This window comes from Hyla sarda, unplaced genomic scaffold (assembly GCF_029499605.1).
Source record: "Hyla sarda isolate aHylSar1 unplaced genomic scaffold, aHylSar1.hap1 scaffold_326, whole genome shotgun sequence".
In the NCBI taxonomy this organism is placed as follows: domain Eukaryota; kingdom Metazoa; phylum Chordata; class Amphibia; order Anura; family Hylidae; genus Hyla; species Hyla sarda.
In genome coordinates this window covers 272,994-294,264 of record NW_026609999.1, presented here as the reverse complement: position 1 = coordinate 294,264, position 21,271 = coordinate 272,994, and the positions used below count along the sequence as shown (strand labels likewise).

The window sequence follows — 21,271 nt, the reverse complement described above, 5'->3', positions numbered from 1 at the left end:
CAATCTCTGCCATGTTCACTTTACCTCCATTTTTCACATGTGTGAGCTGAAGTGCGTACTGCCATGCGATAAGCTTAGGCCAGAAAAGCCACCCAGTGGTTCAGCGACTGTTCTGCATCGAGCAGTAAATTTCCACTATACCACGGAGCAGGTGCCACCATAAACTCAACATTGTGAACAACATGTATACCACGGACTGTCCTCCACCTCTTATCCAACTTCAATCTGCTTTCTGTCCCCATTATTCTACTGACACCGCCCCCAACCAAGATGGCCAAAGATCTGCTGACTGCCATGGCCTCACTCCAATACACTGCGCTCCTTCTCCTTGACATCTGCCTTGGACACCATCCACCATTCCTTTCTTCTAAAAAATCTCTCATCCCTCGTAATCACAAATGTGTCCCTCCTGGATCTCCTCATCCCTCTCATGTGACCCTCCTGGATCTCCTCATCCCTCTCATTTGACCCTCCTGGATCTCCTCATCCCTCTCATGTGACCCACCTGGATCTCCTCATCCCTCTCATGTGACCCTCTTTGATCTCCTCGTAACTCCCATGTGACCCTCCTGGATCTCCTCGTACCTCTCATGTGACCCTCCTGGATCTCCTCGTACCTCTCATGTGACCCTCCTGGATCTCCTCGTACCTCTCATGTGACCCTCCTGGATCTCCTCGTACCTCTCATGTGACCCTCTTGTATCTCTTCGTACCTCCCATGTGACCCTCCTGGATCTCCTCATCCCTCTCATGTGACCCTCCTGGATCTCATCGTACCTCCCATGTGACCCTCCTGGATCTCCTCATCCCTCTCATGTGACCCTCCTGGATCTCCTCAAACCTCTCATGTGACCCTCCTGGGTCTCCTCATCCCTCTCATGTGACCCTCCTGGATCTCCTCATCCCTCTCAGGCCACACACTCCGTGTCTCCCACTCACATGCCAACTTGAAACCTCAGCCTCTCACTGCTGGAGCCCCCAAGGCTGTGTCCTGGGACCCCTTCACTTTTCCATCTTTACTCTTGGCCTGGGACAGATTATAGAATCCCACGACTTCCAGTCCCACCTCGAGGACCACCCTCACATCTACCTCTCTGGTCCAAAGATCACCTCCCTCTTATCCAGGATCGTCCGTCACCTAGATCTTCCTTCTTTTCGACCGTCTGTGGAGACCCTAACCCAAGATGGAGAAAACAGAACTCATTGTCCTTCCTCCATCTGGACTTACTTTTCATCCCCCAATGGCTCCAATTTTACTTCAGTCCTATAAGTCCCCTGCCTTGGGGTCACCTTTGACTCGGTCCACATCCAGACACCCCCCCCCCCCCATTTCCTGTCACCTTCATTCCTCAACTTTGACTCAACTCAACTGCTGGATATGTCCTCAAATCCTGGACTCCTGCTCCATCCTCTTTTGTGGCCTCCATCTAACACCTCTCCTGTCTGACAAATCCATCTAACACCTCTACTGCCTGACTAATGCATCTAACACCTCTACTGCCTGACAAATCCATCTAACACCTCTGCTCCCCTCCAATCCCTCTAACACCTCTCCTGTTTGACTAATCCATCTAACACCTCTCCTGCCTGACTAATCCATCTAACACCTGTCCGTTCTGACTAATCCACCTCTTCCCTCTCTGAATTTCTTCACTGGTTACCAACTGCCCCAAAAATGTAGTTTAAAGGGGTACTCCGCCCTTAGACATCTTATCCCCTATCCAAAGGGGACAAGATTCCTGGTTGCGGGGTCCCACCACTGGGGACCCTTGCGATCTCCTTGCTGCACACGGCGTTCGTTGGGTGCAGCGCCGTAGCCTCGTGACTTGCATTGAAGGGGCGTGGCCATGAGCTGGACGTGACCGTGACATATCAAGCCTTTGCCCTGCATCGCCGGTCATCCGGCATAGAGCGAAGTTTGCTCCGTGCACCGGATGTCTGGGGTGCTGAGATGGGCGGGACCCCCACGATCAGACATCTTATCCCCTATCCTTTGGATAGGGGATAAGATGTCTAGAGCAGAGTACCCCTTTAAGCAGTTCACCATGACATACAAGGCCACCCACAACCTGTCCCCCCATACATCTCTGACCTGATCTCCTGATATCACCCCTCATGTAATCTCTGATCCCGAGAGGAGACCTGTGCTCTCCTCTCATCCGCTCCTCACACAACCGTCTCCGTCAAAACTTCTGCCAAGCTTCCCCCATACATACATCGCTCCCCGACACATCCAGCTCTTCTGCACCATAAAGACCTTCAAAAGCTAAAAGACACATCTCCTCAAAACAGCCGACAACCTACAATAATCCTCTAAATGTGAACCATGTATAGACTGTAGAACTCGCTTGTACCCCACCACTGTGTTCTCCCCTCGTGGTCCCTATACTCACTGTAGGGGGTGACCTCTTCCATGGTTCCTGATATGGTCCCATCCGGAAGAAACTGGAGGTAGAAACCCATCCTGCTGAGCAAGCGCGTCACTATACCCTTCAGCTGAGGCTCTAAGGAAGACAAGAAAGTTATCATACTCTGAGGAAATCCCAGAATGCAACACTACCCCCATCCATCCCGGAAAATTACTCTGCACTTGTCTCCTCCATTGCCCCTGACCTCATTCCTGTATCCTCCGGGAGCAAGAACCAATCCATTATCCAGACAGCGTAGGACCCAGAAAAAGTGACAGCACAGGAATAGTAGAGCTGTGTGTGTGCATAGTGAGATGCAGGATGAGGTGCAATGTAGAGGAATGTGTGAGGACAGTACAGGAATAGTTTATATATATATATATATATATATATAGGATGAGATGTAGTGTAGAGGAATGTGTGAGGACAGTACAGGAATAGTTTATATATATATATATATATATATATATATATATATATATATATATAGGATGAGATGTAGTGTAGAGGAATGTGTGAGGACTGTACAGGAATAGTAGATATATATATATATATATATATATATATATACACACAGGATGAGGTGTAGTGTAGAGGAGTGTGTGAGGACAGTACAGGAATAGTAGATATATATATATATATATATATATATACAGGATGAGATGTAGTGTAGAGGAGTGTGTGTGAGGACTGTACAGGAATAGTAGATATATATATATATATATATATATATATATATATATATACAGGATGAGGTGTAGTGTAGAGGAGTGTGTGTGAGGACTGTACAGGAATAGTAGAAATATATATATATATATATATATATACAGGATGAGGTGTAGTGTAGAGGAGTGTGTGTGAGGACAGTACAGGAATAGTAGATATATATATACAGGATGAGGTGTAGTGTAGAGGAGTGTGTGAGGACCATACAGATTCCAGGACATGAGGGGTCTTACCTGGGTCTTTGTTCGGAGATCTCCGTTGACTTCCGCACAGTCGGACCTTGGAGACGAGGAAGAGCAGCTGCTTCTGGCACAGGGACTTGGTTCCCCGGGGACAGACTTTTCTCTGGGGGGGAGCAGGGCGGGTTCCTCCGGAGTCTTTAACTTCTCGTCTCTGTCGGATGAGAGTACTGGCGAGGGCGGCCATCTCCCCCCGAGACTCCTGCCCCCTCCAATGTGACACCCCATGTGCAGGGGTGGGGGGGTTGGTGTAATTCGCCGCTTCCTAACAACGATCCTTAATATCCTACGATCTCTTCAACATCCGTCTCCTGGCGTCCTGCCGGCACCTCATTTCTCCGACACAAACTCAGAATATATCAGTGTCTACAGTCACCGTCTGGTCCTCCGTGTCCCCTCCCCCCATCACTCCAGTCTTCTGTGCTACATGAAGAACGAAGCAGTCACAGACATTACTGACTGCACTCTGCTATTCCTGTACTGTCCTCTACACCTCCATCCTGGGTACCTACTATACTTGCTGCAGACCAGCCAATGTTTGCAGTAGCACACAGAGGTCACAGTATCTGGAGTGGGGTCTCTGACCCTGGAGACACTCCCAGTGGCAGGTGTAATAGTGGTATTGGGGGGCTGCACTAATGTTAGGATGGTAGTAGTTCCTTGTTTCCCCAAAGGCACATCCGAGTACGGCACCTGGCCAATATACCCTGAAGTGTCCTCAGTTTAGCAGGATGACCACTTTACTCTCAACAAATGGATCATCCATGTACCTGGAGGCACAATTCATGAGCAGCCACAGGTGGCAGAGAGTCTGCAGGTGACCCTGAGGGGACGTGCGCCATGCAGAAGCTCCAGGCTGACTGCATAGAACACCCCACTTTCCCATAAACACACCCCTTTGCCCTCCCCCTTTCTATATAAATAAAGACATGACACCTGTTTCCATTTTAACTGGGCTGGGTGATGGTCACAGCTCATTTGTTTTTATAAATAACACTCTACTATATAATATATAACCATATAACCCCTGCATTGCAGTTAAAATAGACATATTATCAACCTGTTGCCTTACTACTTCAGCCAAAGCGGTATGCCGGCCGCCGGTTCCCGACGGGCATGTGTGCCAACAGCCCTTTTAATCGAGGTCGATACTCTCCATGCCAGCTGTGACTTCAAGAAGAACCTGCAGAAGAGAGAATAAAGGACAAAACAACACAATCTAGAGAAGAAAAGAAAATAAGTATGGAAAGTTTTTTTTTTTAACTACGTCAATAGTAATATATACTTTTCATTTTCATTTTATTTTTTTTAAACAGGGGTAACAAAAAACCAACGAGCCCCATAACAGGGCACGTGGCCACAATAAAACAAAACATACAAAATATGATCCAAAAGGGAGGGTGGGCGGGATCTTCACTCGATGCTGGGGAGTCAAAGAGGAGCAGCCTGGGCAGGAAGGGTGCTAATATAGTCTATGGGCGTACCTAGATACATCCCCTCCTCACCAGATAAAAGTAGGAGGGCACCCACCCCTAGGGCTCTCACTTAACCCCTTAGGTCCCTGCAGTCAGGGTTACCTAATCCTATGCGGCCAGGTAACCTACAGACTGCATAGAACACCCCTCTTTCCCATAAAGACACCCCTTTGCCTCCCCTTTGTATATAAATAAAGACATGACACCTGTTTCCATTTTAACTGGGCTGGGTATATAATATATAACCATATAACCACTGCATTGCAGTTAAAATAAACATATTATAAACCAGTGGCCTTACTACTTCAGCCGAAGCAGTTTGCCGGCCTCCAAGTCACCGACGGGCATGTGTGCCAATGGCCCTTTTCAGCGAGGTTGATACTCTGCTCCAGACCCTCCTGCAGGCCAGGCAAAAAGATGTCCAGCCCAATCTCATTGAGGTGGACCCCATCAGCTGTTGTCACCCTCAAGCTCCTGATGACGGATCACCACCCCACCCTTAGACCTCACAAACCTGGCGATTCTGGAATTGACCAATCAGCGAGACCTCTCAATGGCCTCGGCAGCATGGGCCCCCTGCCACTTGACTCGTGGCACGATCTCCGACCATACCAGAACAAGTTCGGCAAAAAAGCCTGCAAGCCTTTCCACATCTGCCTTTATGACAGTGATCAGCTCCGTTAATCTTGAATAGCAAAGGTCGTTTGCTCCGGTGTGGACGACCAAAATCACTCCAGAGCGAACCCTCCCAGCAATATCGACTGCCTCCAACAACACCTGAGATCATCGCAAATGCGCAGCGATGTGTACAAACCCAGCGATCTACGACCGGGACAGCAGTCTGCCCTCTGTGCCGCCCGGTGGAAATATGAATGAACCAAAAAGGAAACTGTAGTCACCGGAGGATCTGGAAGAGAAAACTGATTAAAGCAACAATTCAGTTCAAACGTAAACCGCGTAGCAAGAAGAACGCCAGTGCCCTATACAATGAATCTCAGTCACCAAAAGGCCCACACGTGAGGCCTCCGTTACCTCACCAATCCGGAAAGAGTGTGTCCCAGATTCAGACACCAGGGCACCTACCAGATCCAGACAGCGCTTAAATATTGCCTAAAATTGATGCCGCATTAAAGGCAACTGTCAGGATCCGGACTGGTATGCGGAGAGGACACGGGTGGTGGATCCTCTGTGTCAGTGAGGCGATGGCGTGGGCAGTACCAAGGGAACGGAATCTAAGGGGTTACTGGTTTTCAAAGCTGGATGGACTTGCAGCGGCAGGTAACCCCCAGGTCGTTCCACCCGATAGCGACTCAACCTCTCTGACAGCTGAGACAGGCACGGTACACAGGGACAAGGCAAGAGCAAGGTCGGACGTAGCAGAAGGTCTGGGCAGGCAGCAACAGTTCGTAGTCAGGGGCAACGGCAAGGGTCTGGGTACACAGGCAATGGAACACACAGAAACGCTTTCACAGGGCACAAGGCAACAAGATCCGGCAGGGACAGGAAGGGGAAGTGGGTTTATAGTGTAGGGAGTGTAAGGAACCAATTGGGCCAGGCACCAATTAATGGTGCACTGGCCCTTTAACCCCTTAAGGACACAGGGCGTATCCATACGCCCCCGTTTCCAAGTCCTTAAGGACACAGGGCGTATGGATACGCCCTGCGCATTTCCGGCCCCCGCCGCTAGCTGGAGGAGAGCCGGTGCCGGATGTCTGCTGAAATTGTTCAGCAGGCATCCCGGCATATCGCCCAGGGGGGTCATTATGTCCCCCCATGTCGGCGATGGCCGCAGATCTCTGACGGCCCCGAACAGCCATAGCCAGCAGGGGTGAGGTGGCACTGGTGCCACCTCGCGGTCGCCCTGAATCGTCGGCCGGTTTCCCGGCCGACCAATCAGGGCGCCTGCTGTGGGTGTCACTCCCGCAACCCGCTCCGCCCCTCTTCCGGAGGACGTGATCGGGTGCGGGAAGAAGACCCCGGGAGCTGGGGACCCTGATCCCCGGGGTCCCTGTTGGGATCGGGGCCCCAGGAGCGGCGGCGAGGGACTGATCTGCAGCGGCGGCGTGGAGCAGCAGTTGGAGGGGAGTGACAGCCTCCTGCTGTTGCTTAGGAACAGCTCCCAGCATGCAAAAAGGGCATGCTGGGAGCTGTAGTTATGCAACAGCAGGAGGCAGACCACCACAACTCCCAGCATTCCCTTATGGGCATGCTGGGACTTATAGTTTTGCAACAGCTGGAGGCACATTTTTTCTATGGAAAAGTGTACCTTCAGCTGTTGTATAATTACAACTCCCAGCTTGCACAATCAGCTAAAGTGCATGCTGGGAGTTGTAGTGGTGCATCTGCTGGTTGCATAACTACAACTCCCAGCATGCCCGTTGGCTGTCGGTGACTGCTGAGAGTTGTAGTTTTGCAACAGCTGGAGGCACACTGGTTGTGAAACACTGAGTTAAGTAGCAAACCAGTTTGTCTCCAGCTGTTGCATAAATACAATCCCCAGCCAAAGTAGTATGCCTCCAGCTGTTGCATAACTACAAGTCCCAGCATGCCCTTCCGCTGTCCGTACATGCTGGGGGTTGTAGCTTTTGCAACAGCTGAAGGCACACTGGTTGCAAAACACTGAGTTTGTTACCAAACTCTGTGTTTCACAACCAGTGTGCCTCCAGCTGTTGCAAAACTACAACTCCCAGCATGCACTGATAGACCGTACATGCTGGGAGTTGTAGTTTTGCAACAGCTGGAGGTATTCCCCCCCCTCCCCCCCCAATGTGAACATACAGGGTACACTCACATGGGCGGAGGTTTATAGTAAGTATCCGGCTGCAAGTTTGAGCTGCGGCAAATTTTCTGCCGTAGCTCAAACTGCCAGCGAGAAACTACTGTGAACCCCCGCCCGTGCGACTGTACCCTAAAAACACTACACTAACACAAAATAAAATAAAAAGTAAAAAACACTACATATACACATACCCGTACACAGCCCCCCTCCCCTCCCCAATAAAAATGAAAAACGTCTGGTACGCCACTGTTTCCAAAACGGAGCCTCCAGCTGTTGCAAAACAACTACTCCCAGTATTGCCAGATAGCCACTGACTGTCCAGGCATGCTGGGAGTTTTACAACAGCTGGAGGCCTGTTTGGGAATCACTGGCGTAGAATACCCCTATGTCCACCCCTATGCAAATCCCTAATTTAGGCCTCAAATGCGCATGGCGCTCTCTCACTTTGGAGCCCTGTCGTATTTCAAGGCAACAGTTAAGGGTCACATATGGGGTATGGCCGTACTCGGGAGAAATTGTGTTACAAATTTTGGGGGGTATTTTCTGCTATTACCCTTTTTAAAAATGTACAATTTTTGGGAAACCAAGCATTTTAGGTAAAAAATATATATTTTTTTTACATATACAAAAGTCGTGAATCACCTGTGGGGTATTAAGGTTCACATTACCCCTTGTTACGTTCCTTGAGGGGTCTAGTTTCCAAAATGGTATGCCATGTGTTTTTTTTTTTTTGCTTTTCTGGCACCATAGGGGCTTCCTAAATGCGGCATGCCCCCAGAGCAAAATTTGCTTTCAAAAAGCCAAATGTGACTCCTTCTCTTCTGAGACCTGTAGTGCGCCAGCAGAGCGCTTTTCACCCCCATATGGGGTGTTTTCTGAATCGGGAGAAATTGGGCTTCAAATTTTTTGGGGGTATTTTCTGCTATTACCCTTTTTAAAAATGTAACATTTTTGGGAAACCAAGCATTTTAGGTAAATTATTTTTTTTTTTTTTACATATACAAAAGTCAGGAATCACCTGTGGGGTATTAAGGTTCACTTTACCCCTTGTTATGTTCCCCGAGGGGTCTAGTTTCCAAAATGTTTTTATTTTTTTTGCTGTTCTGGCACCATAGGGGCTTCCTAAAGGTGACATGCCCCCCAAAAACCATTTGTCGCTCCTTCCCTTCTGAGCCCTCTTCTGCGTCCTTACTCGAGAGAAATTGAAGTATTGAAGTATTTCAAATAGAAGTAAAAATTTTCTCCTTTTTACCCCTTGCAAAAATTCAAAAATTGGGTCTACAAGAACATGCGAGTGTAAAAAATGAAGATTTTGAATCTTCTCCTTCACTTTGCTGCTATTCCTGTGAAACACCTAAAGGGTTAAAACACTTACTGAATGTCATTTTGAATACTTTGGGGGGTGCAATTTTTATAATGGGGTCAGTTGTGGGGTATTTCTAATATTAAGACCCTTCAAATCCACTTCAAAACTGAACTGGTCACTGAAAAATAATGAGTTTGAAAATTTTGTGAAAAATTTCAAAATTGCTGCTGAACTTTGAAGCCCTCTGGTGTCTTCCAAAAGTAAAAACTCATAAATTTTATGATGCAAACATAAAGTGAAAATTTTTTTTTGAATATCCATTTTCCTTACAAGCAGAGAGCTTCAAAGTTAGAAAAATGCTAATTTTTCATTTTTTTGATCAAATTTGGGGATTTTTCACCAACAAAAGATGCAAGTTACCACAAAATTTTACCACTATGTTAAAGTAGAATATGTCACGAAAAAACAATCTCGGAATCAGAATGATAAGTAAAAGCATTCCAGAGTTATTATTAAAGTGACAGTTTTCAGATGTTCAAAAAATGCTCTGGTCCTTAAGGTGAAAAAGGGCTCAGTCCTTAAGGGGTTAAATCTGAGAGACCCGGCACGTGCGGGGCCGCGCGCGCCGGGACTCAGCAGGAGGACGGGGCAGATGAGAGACACGGGTGCGATCCGAGAGCGGGTATGTCCCGCACCTCGGATCGCGTCCCCTTCGGGAACATGGAAGCGGCTGTTATGCCGAGCGCTCCAGGTCCCTGCTCCTCCCCGGAGCGCTCGCGGAGAGGCATTCCTCTCTCTGCAGCGCCCCGGTCAGACCCGCTGACCGGGAGCGCTGCACTGACACTGCAGGCGGGGATGCGATTCGCATAGTGGGACGCGCCCGCTCGCGAATCGCATCCCAAGTCACTCACCTGTCCCGGTCCCCGGCTGTCATGTCCTGGCGCGCGCGGCTCCGCTCCTTAGGGCACGCGCGCGCCAGCTCTCTAAGATTTAAAGGGCCAGTGCACCAATGATTGATGCCTGGCCCAATCAGCCTAATTAGCTTCCACCTGCTCCCTGTGTATATTACCTCACTTCCCCTGCACTTCCTTGCCGGATCTTGTTGCCTTGTGCCAGTGAAAGCGTTTAGTGTTGTCCAAAGCCTATGTTCCAGACCTTCTGCTATTCCTATTTGACTACGAACCTTGCCGCCTGCCCCGACCTTCTGCTACGTCTGACCTTGCCTCTGCCTAGTCCTTCTGTCCCACGCCTTCTCAGCAGTCAGCGAGGTTGAGCCGTTGCCGGTGGATACGACCTGGTTGCTACCGCCGCTGCAAGACCATCCCTCTTTGCGGCGGGCTCTGGTGAATACCAGTAGCAACTTATAACCGATCCACCGACACGGTCCACGCCAATCCCTCGCTGACACAGAGGATCCACATCCAACCTGCCAAATCGTAACAGCAGCACTCGCGGTCAGCTTTGCCGACCGGAGCGCTGCATACGGAAGCACGCCGCAAGCGCTGCATACGGAAGCAGCGGGACCCGGAGCGCTCGGCGTGACAGTACCCCCCCCCCCCCCTTGGGTCTCCCCCTCTTTTTGGAGCCCAGGAACCTATGGATGAGTTCTTTGTCGAGGATATTGTCCTCAGGCTCCCAAGACCTCTCTTCGGGGCCACAATTCTCCCAGTCAACAAGAATTTTTTTTTTACCTCTGACGACCTTGGAGGCGAGGATTTCTTTTACCGAGAAGACATCAGAGGAGCCAGTGACAGGAGCAGAAACGGTGACCTTGGGGGAAAAGCGGTTAAAAATGAGAGGTTTGAGAAGGGATACATGAAAGGAGTTAGGAATAAGAAGAGCAGGAGGAAGATGGAGCTTGTAGGAGACAGAGTTGATTTGACTTTTGACTCTATATGGTCCGAGGTAACGAGGACCCAACTTGTAGCTAGGGACACAAAATCGAATATATTTGGCAGAGAGCCACACTTTGTCACCAGGGGCAAAGACAGGAGGAGCTCTTCTCTTCTTATCCGCATGTTTCTTCATGCGAGAAGAGGCCAGTGAGAGTGACTTTTGAGTTTCCTTCCAAATAGAAGAGAAGTCCAGGGTCAAATCATCTACGGAAGGAACTCCAGATGAAGTGGGGATGGGAAGGGGGGTGGGAGAGGTTGACGGCCGTACACCACAAAGAACGGAGACTTGGCGGATGACTCAGAGTTTTTGAAATTGTACGAGAATTCAGCCCAGGGTAACAGGTTGACCCAATCATCTTGACGGGAGGAAACAAAATGTCGCAGGTAGTCACCAAGGATCTGGTTCACTCTCTCCACTTGTCCATTGGACTGCGGGTGGTAGGAGGACGAGAAATTTAATTTGATCTTTAATTGATTGCAGAGAGCTCTCCAAAATTTAGACACAAATTGAACGCCTCCACCCAGATGACCGTGTTGCCATGGGATACAGGAAGTGATGAAGTCCATGGCTATGTGGGACCAAGGCTGTTCAGGCACCGGCAGTGGATGGAGAAGACCTGAAGGCTTCTGACGAGGGGTCTTGTCACGTGCACATACTGTACAGGCTCGTACAAAATCGGTCACATCCTTTTCCAAGGAGGACCACCAATAGTGTCTGGCAATAAACTGTAAAGTCTTTTTTATTCCAGCATGACCAGCCAGAAGGGAGGAATGGCCCCATTTGAGGATCTGGAGGTGAAGACGGGGAGGAACATAAGTCTTTCCTGGAGGGACAGGTACCAGAGAAGCAGGAGCAGAAGAGATCATGCACTCAGGGGGAATGATGTGCTGAGGAAGGGTCTCGGCTTCAGAGGCATCGGTGGTACGAGATAGAGCATCAGCTCTGACATTCTTGTCTGCGGGACGAAAATGGCTCTGAAAGTTGAAACGGGCAAAAAACAACGACCACCTAGCCTGGCAAGGATTTAGCCGCTGGACGGATTGGAGATAAGACAAATTTTTGTGATCTGTATAAATGGTGATGGGGTGAAGGGATCCTTCCAAAAGATGTCTCCACTCCTCAAGGGCCAACTTAATCGCCAACAGTTCACGGTCTCCGATGGAATAATTTTTTTATGGAGGTGAAAAGGTTTTGGAGAAAAATCCGCAAGTGACATTTTTTCCTTTGGCGGATTTTTGTAGCAGAACAGCTCAAGCTCCAACAGAGGAGGCGTCAACCTTGAGGAAGAAGGGCTTCTGAGGATCAGGTCTGGACAAGACTGGAGCAGAGGAGAAGGCGGCTTTGAGGTGGTTAAAGGCTTCCTCCGCCTGTGGCGGCCAGGATTTCGGATTAGCATTTTTCTTAGTCAGTGCTACAATAGGAGCAACGATGGTGGAGAAGTGGGGAATGAATTGACGGTAGTAATTTGCAAATCCGAGAAATCTTTGGATTGCTCGCAGGCCAGTGGGACGAGGCCAATCCATTACCGCAGAAAGTTTATCAGGGTCCATTTGAAGACCTTGTCTGGACACAATGTAACCCAAGAAGGGAAGACTGCTGCATTCGAATAGACACTTTTCGATTTTGGCGTAAAGTTGATTTTGGCGTAGTCGCTGGAGCACTTGACGAACATGAAGGCAATGTTCCTCTAGGTTGGAGGAAAAAATGAGGATGTCGTCAAGATAGACTACCACACAAGAGTACAGCATATCCCGAAAAATTTCATTAACGAAGTCCTGAAAGACTGCTCGGGCGTTGCATAGACCAAATGGCATAACTAGGTATTCAAAGTGACGATCTCTGGTATTGAAGGCGGTCTTCCATTCATCACCTGCTCGAATACGGATGAGGTTATAAGCGCCCCTTAGATCTAGTTTGGTGAAAATCTTGGCACCTCGCAGTCGGTCGAAGAGTTCGGAGATGAGAGGCAGAGGATAGCGATTTTTTACGGTAATTTTATTGAGGCCGCGGTAATCAATACAAGGGCGGAGAGATCCATCTTCTTTGGCGACAAAGAAAAATCAAGCTCCAGCTGGGGAAGAGGATTTCCGAATAAAACCTCTTTTGGGGTTTTCTTGTATGTACTTGGGTTTCCGGGGCAGAAAGTGGGTAAATCCTACCACGGGGCGGTGTGGTACCAGGGAGCAGGTCGATAGGACAATCATAGGGTCTATGTGGTGGTAAGACCTCTGCCTGCTTTTTACAAAAGACATCCGAAAAGTCCTGATAGGCCTTAGGAAGACCTGGCAAAGGAGTAGCCATGGAGACTTGGCAGGAAGAAACTGGGTGAAGACATCGGTTGTGGCAAGAAGATCCCCAGCTCTTAATGTCTCCGGTGACCCAGTCGAGGCTAGGCGAATGACGTTGGAGCCAGGGCAAGCCCAGAAGAATTTCAGAAGTGCAGTTGGGTAGCACAAAAAATTCAATATGTTCATGATGGTGAACTCCAACAGTCATGAGTAGCGGTTGAGTGCGGTAACGCACGGTGCAGACCAGTCTCTCTCCATTGACGGATGAAATGAAGAGAGGCTTGACGAGACGGGTAACTGGAATGTTGAATCTGTTTACTAGGGAGGCTTCAATGAAACTTCCTGCTGAACCCGAGTCCAAGAAGGCCACAACGGAGAAGGAAGTAGCATTAGCGGGTATAGCAATCCGCACAGGTAAAGTCAATCGTGGAGAGGTAGAATTCACTCCTAGCAACAACTCTCCTACATTGACTAGATGAGTGGGTGCGTTTCTCAGACGCGGAGGACGAATAGGACAGTCTTTTAGGAAATGTTCGGTGCTTGCACAGTAAAGACACAGGTTTTCATTCCTACGGCGAGTCCTCTCTTGTTGGGTCAGACTGATCCACTTGCATAGCCTCCTCGGCAGGAGGCACAGGAAGAGATTGCAAAGGACGTTGGAAGAGAGGAGCCTGGGAGGAGACCACCTGGTGTGAACAAGATCCCTTTCCTGACGAAGCTCCTGGCGTCTTTCCGTGAAACGCATTTCGATGCGGGTGTCCAAATGGATGAGTTCAGACAAGTTTGCAGGAATTTCTTGTGCGGCCAGGACATCTTTGATGTGACTGGATAAGCCTTACTTGAAGGTCGCGCAGAGGGCCTCATTATTCCAGGAAATCTCAGAGGCGAGGGTGCGGAACTGGATGGCGTATTCGCCCACAGAAGAACTCCCTTGGACAAGATTCAGCAAAGCAGTCTCGGCTGAGGAAGCCCGGGCTGGCTCCTCAAAGACACTACGTACTTCTGAGAAGGACTGGATTGTAGCTGTGGCAGGATCGTTGCGGTCCCAAAGCGTTGTGGCCCATGACAAGGCCTTTCCAGACAGGAGGCTGACCACGAACGCCACCTTAGACCGTTCTTTAGGAAATTAGTCCGACATCATCTCCAGGTGTAGGGAACACTGGGACAGGAATCCACGGCATAGTTTAGAGTCCCCAACAAACTTGTATGGAAGAGACAGGCGGAAACTGGGAGCAGCCACTCGCTGCGGAGGAGATGCAGGAGCTGGCGGAGGAGATGGTTGCTGTTGTTGCGGCAGTAGCTGTTGCAGCATAGCGGTCAACTGAGTCAGCTGTTGTCCTTGTTGCGTGATATGCTGAGATTGCTGGGCAACCACGGAGGTTAGGTCAGCGACACTGGGCAGCGGGACCTCAACAGGATCCATGGCCGGATCTACTGTCAGGATCCGGACTGGTATGCGGAGAGGACACGGGTGGTGGATCCTCTGTGTCAGTGAGGCGATGGCGTGAGCCGTACCAGGGGAACGGAATCTAAGGGGTTACTGGTTTTCACCAGAGCCCGCCGCAAAGCGGGATGGACTTGCAGCGGCAGGTAACCCCCAGGTCGTTCCACCCGATAGCGACTAAACCTCACTGACAGCTGAGACAGGCGCGGTACACAGGGACAAGGCAAGAGCAAGGACGGACGTAGCAGAAGGTCTGGGCAGGCAGCAACGGTTCGTAGTCAGGGGCAACGGAAAGGGTCTGGGTACACAGGCAATGGAACACACAGAAACGCTTTCACAGGGCACAAGGCAACAAGATCCGGCAGGGACAGGAAGGGGAAGTGGGTTTATATAGTGTAGGGAGTGTAAGGAACCAATTGGGCCAGGCACCAATTAATGGTGCCCTGGCCCTTTAAATCTTAGAGACCCGGCGCGCGCGCGCCCTATAGAGCGGGGCCGTGCGTGCCGGGACTCAGCAGGAGGACGGGGCTGGTGAGAGACACGGAGCGCGATCCGAGAGAGGGCACGTCCCGCACCTCGGATAGCGTCCCCTCCAGGAACATGGAAGCAGCGCTCGCGGTCAGCGGTGCCGACCGGAGCGCTGCATACAGAAGCACGCCGCGAGCTCTCCGGGGAAACAGCGGGACCGGGAGCGCTCGGTGTGACAGCAACCCATCCGCATGCATGAAAAAATTAGCGCCCCGACACCTTCAAAAATTCACTAACCGCCCGTACGGGGCATGCCTCCCCGTCCACCGACTGCAGCCGAACCCACACACCTTGGCCAACCTGATCAGTCTTGGACCGGCCGATCCGCAGCTTCAACACACCATTGGAACAAACCACATCATTATGCAATAAGCCTCCAGTGCCAGACTTAGAAACCGGAGCTAGCTTCCCGATGCGCAAAGCACCCAAAAACGACACGCAAAATGCTGCAAAGTAAAGAACAGATTCAAAAGTCGAGGAGCAGCAACTCACCGCAGCGTCCAACAATGACACTAACATAGAGTAGGACACAGGTCTACGGTTTTCCCGCCACACGTGCGTGCACTGCCAACCCTTTAACACCTGCTGGATCAAAAAGTGCTTAGTAACATCCTCCCATCCCAATAACTTAAAATGAAAGCTCACTCCCGACAAGCACAGCCGCGCTACCAAAGCAGACATTCGCATGGCGCAAGGATAACAAATAATCCACAGTGACAGACAACTGAGCCTCCGTACTGACATCCACATCTCTCCCCACAACCACCACTCATTCCACGCCTTACCATGCCCGGACCAGGTGGCAGCCACCGCCTAGGACTCGATCAAGGGCATCAAGCGTTGATCATCAAGTCCCACACCAATGGTGGGCAGGGGATGCCCACCAACGCTGCTGCCGGACACAGGCTCCGAATTTCCTGAAACTGATAACGGGAAAGAGAGTCAGCAATAAAATTTTCAACCCGAGCTCTAAACCAAATATTCAGCTCCAGGCACCGAAGGACCAAATGCCTAAGGGGGGACAACACAGGGGGAGAAGAAGAAGACAAGTCATTAATGCAGTGCACCACACTCACATTGTCCATCCAGAAACATATCCGTTGATTGCTAAAACGACTGCCCCAAAGCTCAAGTGCAACAATGATAGGAAACGGTTCCAACTGTCAGGATCGGCAGGCTGGAGGTGGATCCTCTGTGTCAGAAAGGGATTGGCGTGGACCGTGTCGGTGGACCGGTTCTAAGTTGCTACTGGTATTCACCAGAGCCCGCCGCAAAGCGGGATGGTCTTGCAGCGGCGGTAGCAACCAGGTCGTATCCACCGGCAACGGCTCAACCTCTCTGACTGCTGAGATAGGCGCGGTACAAGGGATTAGACAAGAGCAAGGTCGGACGTAGCAGAAGGTCAGGGCAGGCAGCAAGGATCATAGTCAGGGGCAACGGCAAGAGGTCTGGAACACTGGCAAGGGATACACAAGGAACGCTTTCACTGGCACAATGGCAAGGAAGTGCAGGGGAAGTGAGGTAACATAGGGAAGTGCACAGGTGAACACACTAATTAAAACCCATGCGCCAATCCGTGGCGCACCGGCCCTTTAAATCGCAAAGAACCGACGCGCGCGCGCCCTAGGGAGCGGGGCCGCGCGCCCTAGGGAGCGGGGCCGCGCGCCGGGACAGCACTGACGGGGAGCGAGTCTGGTAAGCGGGTCGGGGTGCGCACCATGAGCGGGCGCGTCCCGCATCGCGAAACGCATCCCGACTAGGGACATTATCGCAGCGCACCCGGTCAGCGGGTCTGACCGGGGCGCTGCGAACAGGAGAACGCTGCGAGCGCTCCGGTGTGGAGCGGGGACCCAGAGCGCTCGGCGTAACAGTACCCCCCCCCCTTGGGTCTCCCCCTCTTTTTAGAACCCGAAAACCTGTAGATAAGGTCCTTGTCAAGGATGTTATCCTCGGGTTCCCATGACCTCTCCTCCGGGCCGCAATTCTCCCAGTCCACAAGAATTTTTTTTTTACCTCTGACCATCTTGGATGCAAGAATTTCTTTAACCGAGAAGATGTCTGAGGACCCGGAGACAGGAGTAGGAGCAACAACCTTAGGAGAGAAGCGGTTAAGGACAAGTGGTTTAAGGAGAGAGACATGAAAAGCATTGGGAATACGGAGAGAAGGAGGAAGAAGGAGTTTGTAGGAGACAGGGTTAATTTGGCATTTGATTTTAAAAGGTCCGAGATAACGTGGTCCCAGTTTATAACTGGGGACACGGAAGCGGATATACTTGGCGGAGAGCCACACTTATTCTCCAGGAGAAAAGACAGGAGGAGTTTTTTTTTGTCGGCATGTTTCTTCATCCGGGATGAGGCCTGTATGAGAGATTTTTGAGTCTCTTTCCAGATGGTGGAGAAGTCCCGAGTCACCTCATCAACAGCGGGCAAACCAGAAGGCGTGGGAGTGGGGAGGGGGGGAAGAGGGTGATGACCGTACACCACAAAGAATGGGGATTTAGCAGAGGAATCAGAGACTTTGAAATTGTACGAGAATTCGGCCCATGGTAGGAGATCGGCCCAATCATCCTGGCGGGAGGAAACAAAATGTCGCAAATAGTCACCAAGAACCTGATTAACTCTCTCCACTTGCCCATTGGATTGGGGATGATAGGAAGACGAGAAGTTTAATTTGATTTTAAGTTGATTACAGAGGGCCCTCCAGAATTTCGACACAAATTGAACGCCTCTATCTGAGACGATATGCGTAGGAAGCCCGTGAAGGCGAAAAATGTGCACAAAAAATTGTTTCGCCAACTGTGGTGCATAAGGAAGACCTGGAAGAGGAATAAAATGTGCCATCTTGGAGAAACGATCAACGACCACCCAAATAACTGTGTTGCCATGGGATAAAGGTAAGTCTGTAATAAAGTCCATAGGAATCTGAGACCATGGTAGCTCAGGAACAGGCAGAGGATGGGGGAGACCGTCAGGCTTCTGGCGAGGAGTCTTGTCCCGGGCACAGACTGTACAAGCCCGAACAAAATCACCAACATCTGCTTCCAGGGTAGGCCACCAATAAAAATGAGAGATGAGCTGGACGGATTTTTTGACGCCAGCATGGCCTGCGAGGTGTGAGGAGTGTCCCCACCTGAGAATCCTGAGGCGCTGGCGTGGAGGGACGAAGGTCTTTCAAGGAGGAGTTTGTCTGATGGAAGCTGGGGAAACAGAGATCAGACAGTCCGGGGGAATAATGTGTTGCAGGGAGGCTTCCATTTCAAAGGCATCTGAGGAACGAGAGAGGGCGTCAGCCCTAATGTTCTTGTCAGCGGGGCGGAAATGAATTTCAAAGTTGAAACGGGCAAAGAACAACGACCACCTAGCCTGGCGAGGGTTCAGCCGTTGGGCAGACTGAAGATAAGAGAGATTCTTGTGATCAGTGTATATAATAACTGGGTATTTGGACCCCTCCAGCAGGTGCCTCCATTCCTCGAGGGCCAGTTTTATGGCCAGTAGTTCTCGATCACCAATGGAGTAGTTTTTCTCCGCCGGAGAGAAGGTCCTAGAAAAGAAACCACAAGTAAAACCATGTCCAGAAGAATTTTTCTGTAGGAGTACAGCTCCAGCTCCCACCGAGGAGGCGTCTACCTCCAGTGAGAAATGTTTAGATGGATCAGGTCTGGAGAGTACAGGAGCAGAAGAAAAGGCAGTTTTGAGATGGCTGAACGCCTCTTCCGCTTGAGGAGGCAAGGACTTGGGGTTGGCGTTTTTCTTGGTTAGGGCCACAATTGGGGCCACAATGGTGGAAAATTGTGGAATAAATTGTCTGTAGTAATTGGCAAACCCCAAGAAACGTTGGATAGCTCAGAGTCCGGAGGGGCGTGGCCAATCCAACACGGCTGATAGTTTGTCCGGGTCCATTTGGAGTCCCTGGCCAGAGACTAAATATCCTAGGAAGGGAAGAGATTGGAATTCAAAGAGGCATTTCTCCATCTTGGCATATAACTGATTGTCCTGGAATCTCTGAAGAACCATGCGGACATGCCGGCGGTGTTCTTCTAGATTAGAAGAAAAAATCAAAATATTGTCCAGGTAGACCACAACACAGGTATATAATAAATCACGAAAGATTTCATTTACAAAGTCCTGGAAGACAGCAGGGGCGTTGCAAAGCCCAAAGGGCATAACCAGATATTCAAAGTGTCCATTTCTGGTGTTAAACGCGGTCTTCCACTCGTCCCCTTCCCTGATGCGGATGAGATTATATGCACCTCTTAAATCCAATTTGGTAAAGATATTGGCGCCACGTAGGCGGTCAAAGAGTTTCGAGATAAGAGGCAGGGGGTAGCGGTTTTTTATAGTGATTTAATTAAGACCGCGGTAATCAATGCATGGACGTAAGGAACCGTCTTTTTTAGAGACAAAGAAGAACCCTGCTCCGGCGGATAAATCCCCTTTTTAAATTTTCTTGGATGTACTCCGTCATGGCTTGTGTTTCCGGAGCAGACAGAGGATAGATTCTGCCCCGGGGTGGAGTAGTACCAGGGAGTAGATCAATAGGACAGTCATATGGCCTTTAAGGGGGCAAAGTCTCAGCTTGTTTTTTGCAAAAAACATCAGCATTGTCCAGATAGGCCTTGGGGAGACCTGGTATCGGAGGAGCCACAGGGTTTTGACTGGCAGGACTGGGAGCAGACATAAGGCATTTTGTGTGGCAAGAAGTACCCCAGTTCTTGATTTCCCCGGTGGTCCAGTCAAGGGTAGGGGAATGGCGTTGCAGCCAAGGTAGTCCAAGAAGAATTTCAGAGGTGCAGTTAGAAAGTACCAGAAATTCAATCTTTTCGTTATGGGGTCCAATGCACATTAAGAGGGGTTCTGTGCGGTAACGCACAGTACAGTCCAATCTTTCACCATTAACAGAGGCGATGTAGAGGGGTCTGGCGAGACTGGTCACTGGGATGTTGAACCTGTTAACGAAAGAGGCCAAAATAAAATTTCCTGCAGATCCGGAATCCAAGAAGGCCACAGCTGAGAAGGAGAAGTTAGAAGAAGAAATCCGCACAGGCACAGTAAGACGTGGAGAAGCAGAGTTCACATCTATAGCTGTCTCACCTTTGTGCGGAGTCGGAGTGCGTCTTTCCTGACGTGGAGGTCGGATAGGACAATCCTTCAAGAAGTGTTCGGTACTGGCACAGTACAGGCATAGGTTCTCATTGCCGCGGCGTGTCCTCTCTAGAGGAGTCAGGCGAGACCGGTCAACTTGCATAGCCTCCACGGCGGAAGGCACAGGAACAGATTGCAGCGGACCAGAGAAGAGAGGACCCGGGGAGAGAAACCGCCTCGTGCGAACAAAGTCCATATCCTGGCGGAGCTCCTGACGTCTTTCGGAAAAACGCATGTCAATGCGGGTGGCCAGATGAATAAGTTCATGCAGGTTAGCAGGGATTTCTCGTGCGGCCAGCACATCTTTGATGTTACTGGATAGGCCTTTTTTGAAGGTCGCGCAGAGGGCCTCGTTATTCCAGGACAATTCGGAGGCGAGAGTACGTGTTACGCCGAGCGCTCCGGGTCCCCGTTCCTCCCCGGAGCGCTCGCCTCATCTTCGTTGTTGCAGCGCCCCGGTCAGATCCACTGACCGGGTGCGCTGCGGTCCCGCCTTCAGCCGGGATGCGATTCGCGATGCGGATAGCGCCCGCTCGCGATGCGCACCCCGGCCCCCGTACCTGACTCGCTCTCCCTCGGTCCTGTCCCGGCGCGCGCGGCCCCGCTCCCTAGGGCGCGCGCGCGCCGGGTCTCTGCGATTTAAAGGGCCAGTGCACCAATGATGGTGCCTGGCCCAATCTTCCCAATTAGCTTAATTGGCTCCCACCTGTGCACTTCCCTATATCACCTCACTTCCCCTGCACTCCCGGGCCGGATCTTGTTGCACTTGTGCCTAGTGAAAGCGTTCCCTTGTCTGTTCCTAGTCCGTGTTCCTGACCTCCTGCCGTTGCCCCTGACTACGATCCTTGCCGCCTGCCCCCGACCTTCTGCTACGTCCGACCTTGCTTCTGCCTACTCCCTTGTACCGCGCCTATCTTCAGCATCTTCAGCAGCCAGAGAGGTGAGCCGTTGCTGGTGGATACGACCTGGTCACTACCGCCGCAGCAAGACCATCCCGCTTTGCGGCGGGCTCTGGTGAAAACCTGTAGTGGCTTAGAACC

The 21,271-nt window shown here is 50.6% G+C and overlaps 1 protein-coding gene across 5 annotated transcripts in view; it reads right to left on the bottom strand.

The window, feature by feature from the left end:
- FGF11 (fibroblast growth factor 11) overlaps positions 1-21,271 on the bottom strand; it is a 68,906-nt gene that overhangs the window by 32,161 nt on the left and 15,474 nt on the right. Inside the window, exons 2-5 of one of the 5 annotated variants that reach the window (XM_056553542.1) lie at positions 15,875-16,012; positions 4,434-4,556; positions 3,368-3,796; positions 2,394-2,504 (exon numbers count right to left, since the gene is read on the bottom strand). In XM_056553542.1, the coding sequence (XP_056409517.1) occupies positions 2,394-2,504; positions 3,368-3,560 (304 nt within the window). In that variant the 5' untranslated portion in view covers positions 3,561-3,796; positions 4,434-4,556; positions 15,875-16,012. Of the gene's footprint in view, positions 1-2,393; positions 2,505-3,367; positions 3,797-4,433; positions 4,593-15,874; positions 16,013-21,271 lie in introns of all 5 variants that reach the window. The other 4 variants (XM_056553545.1, XM_056553543.1, XM_056553541.1 and 1 more) reach the window with 4 other exon arrangements.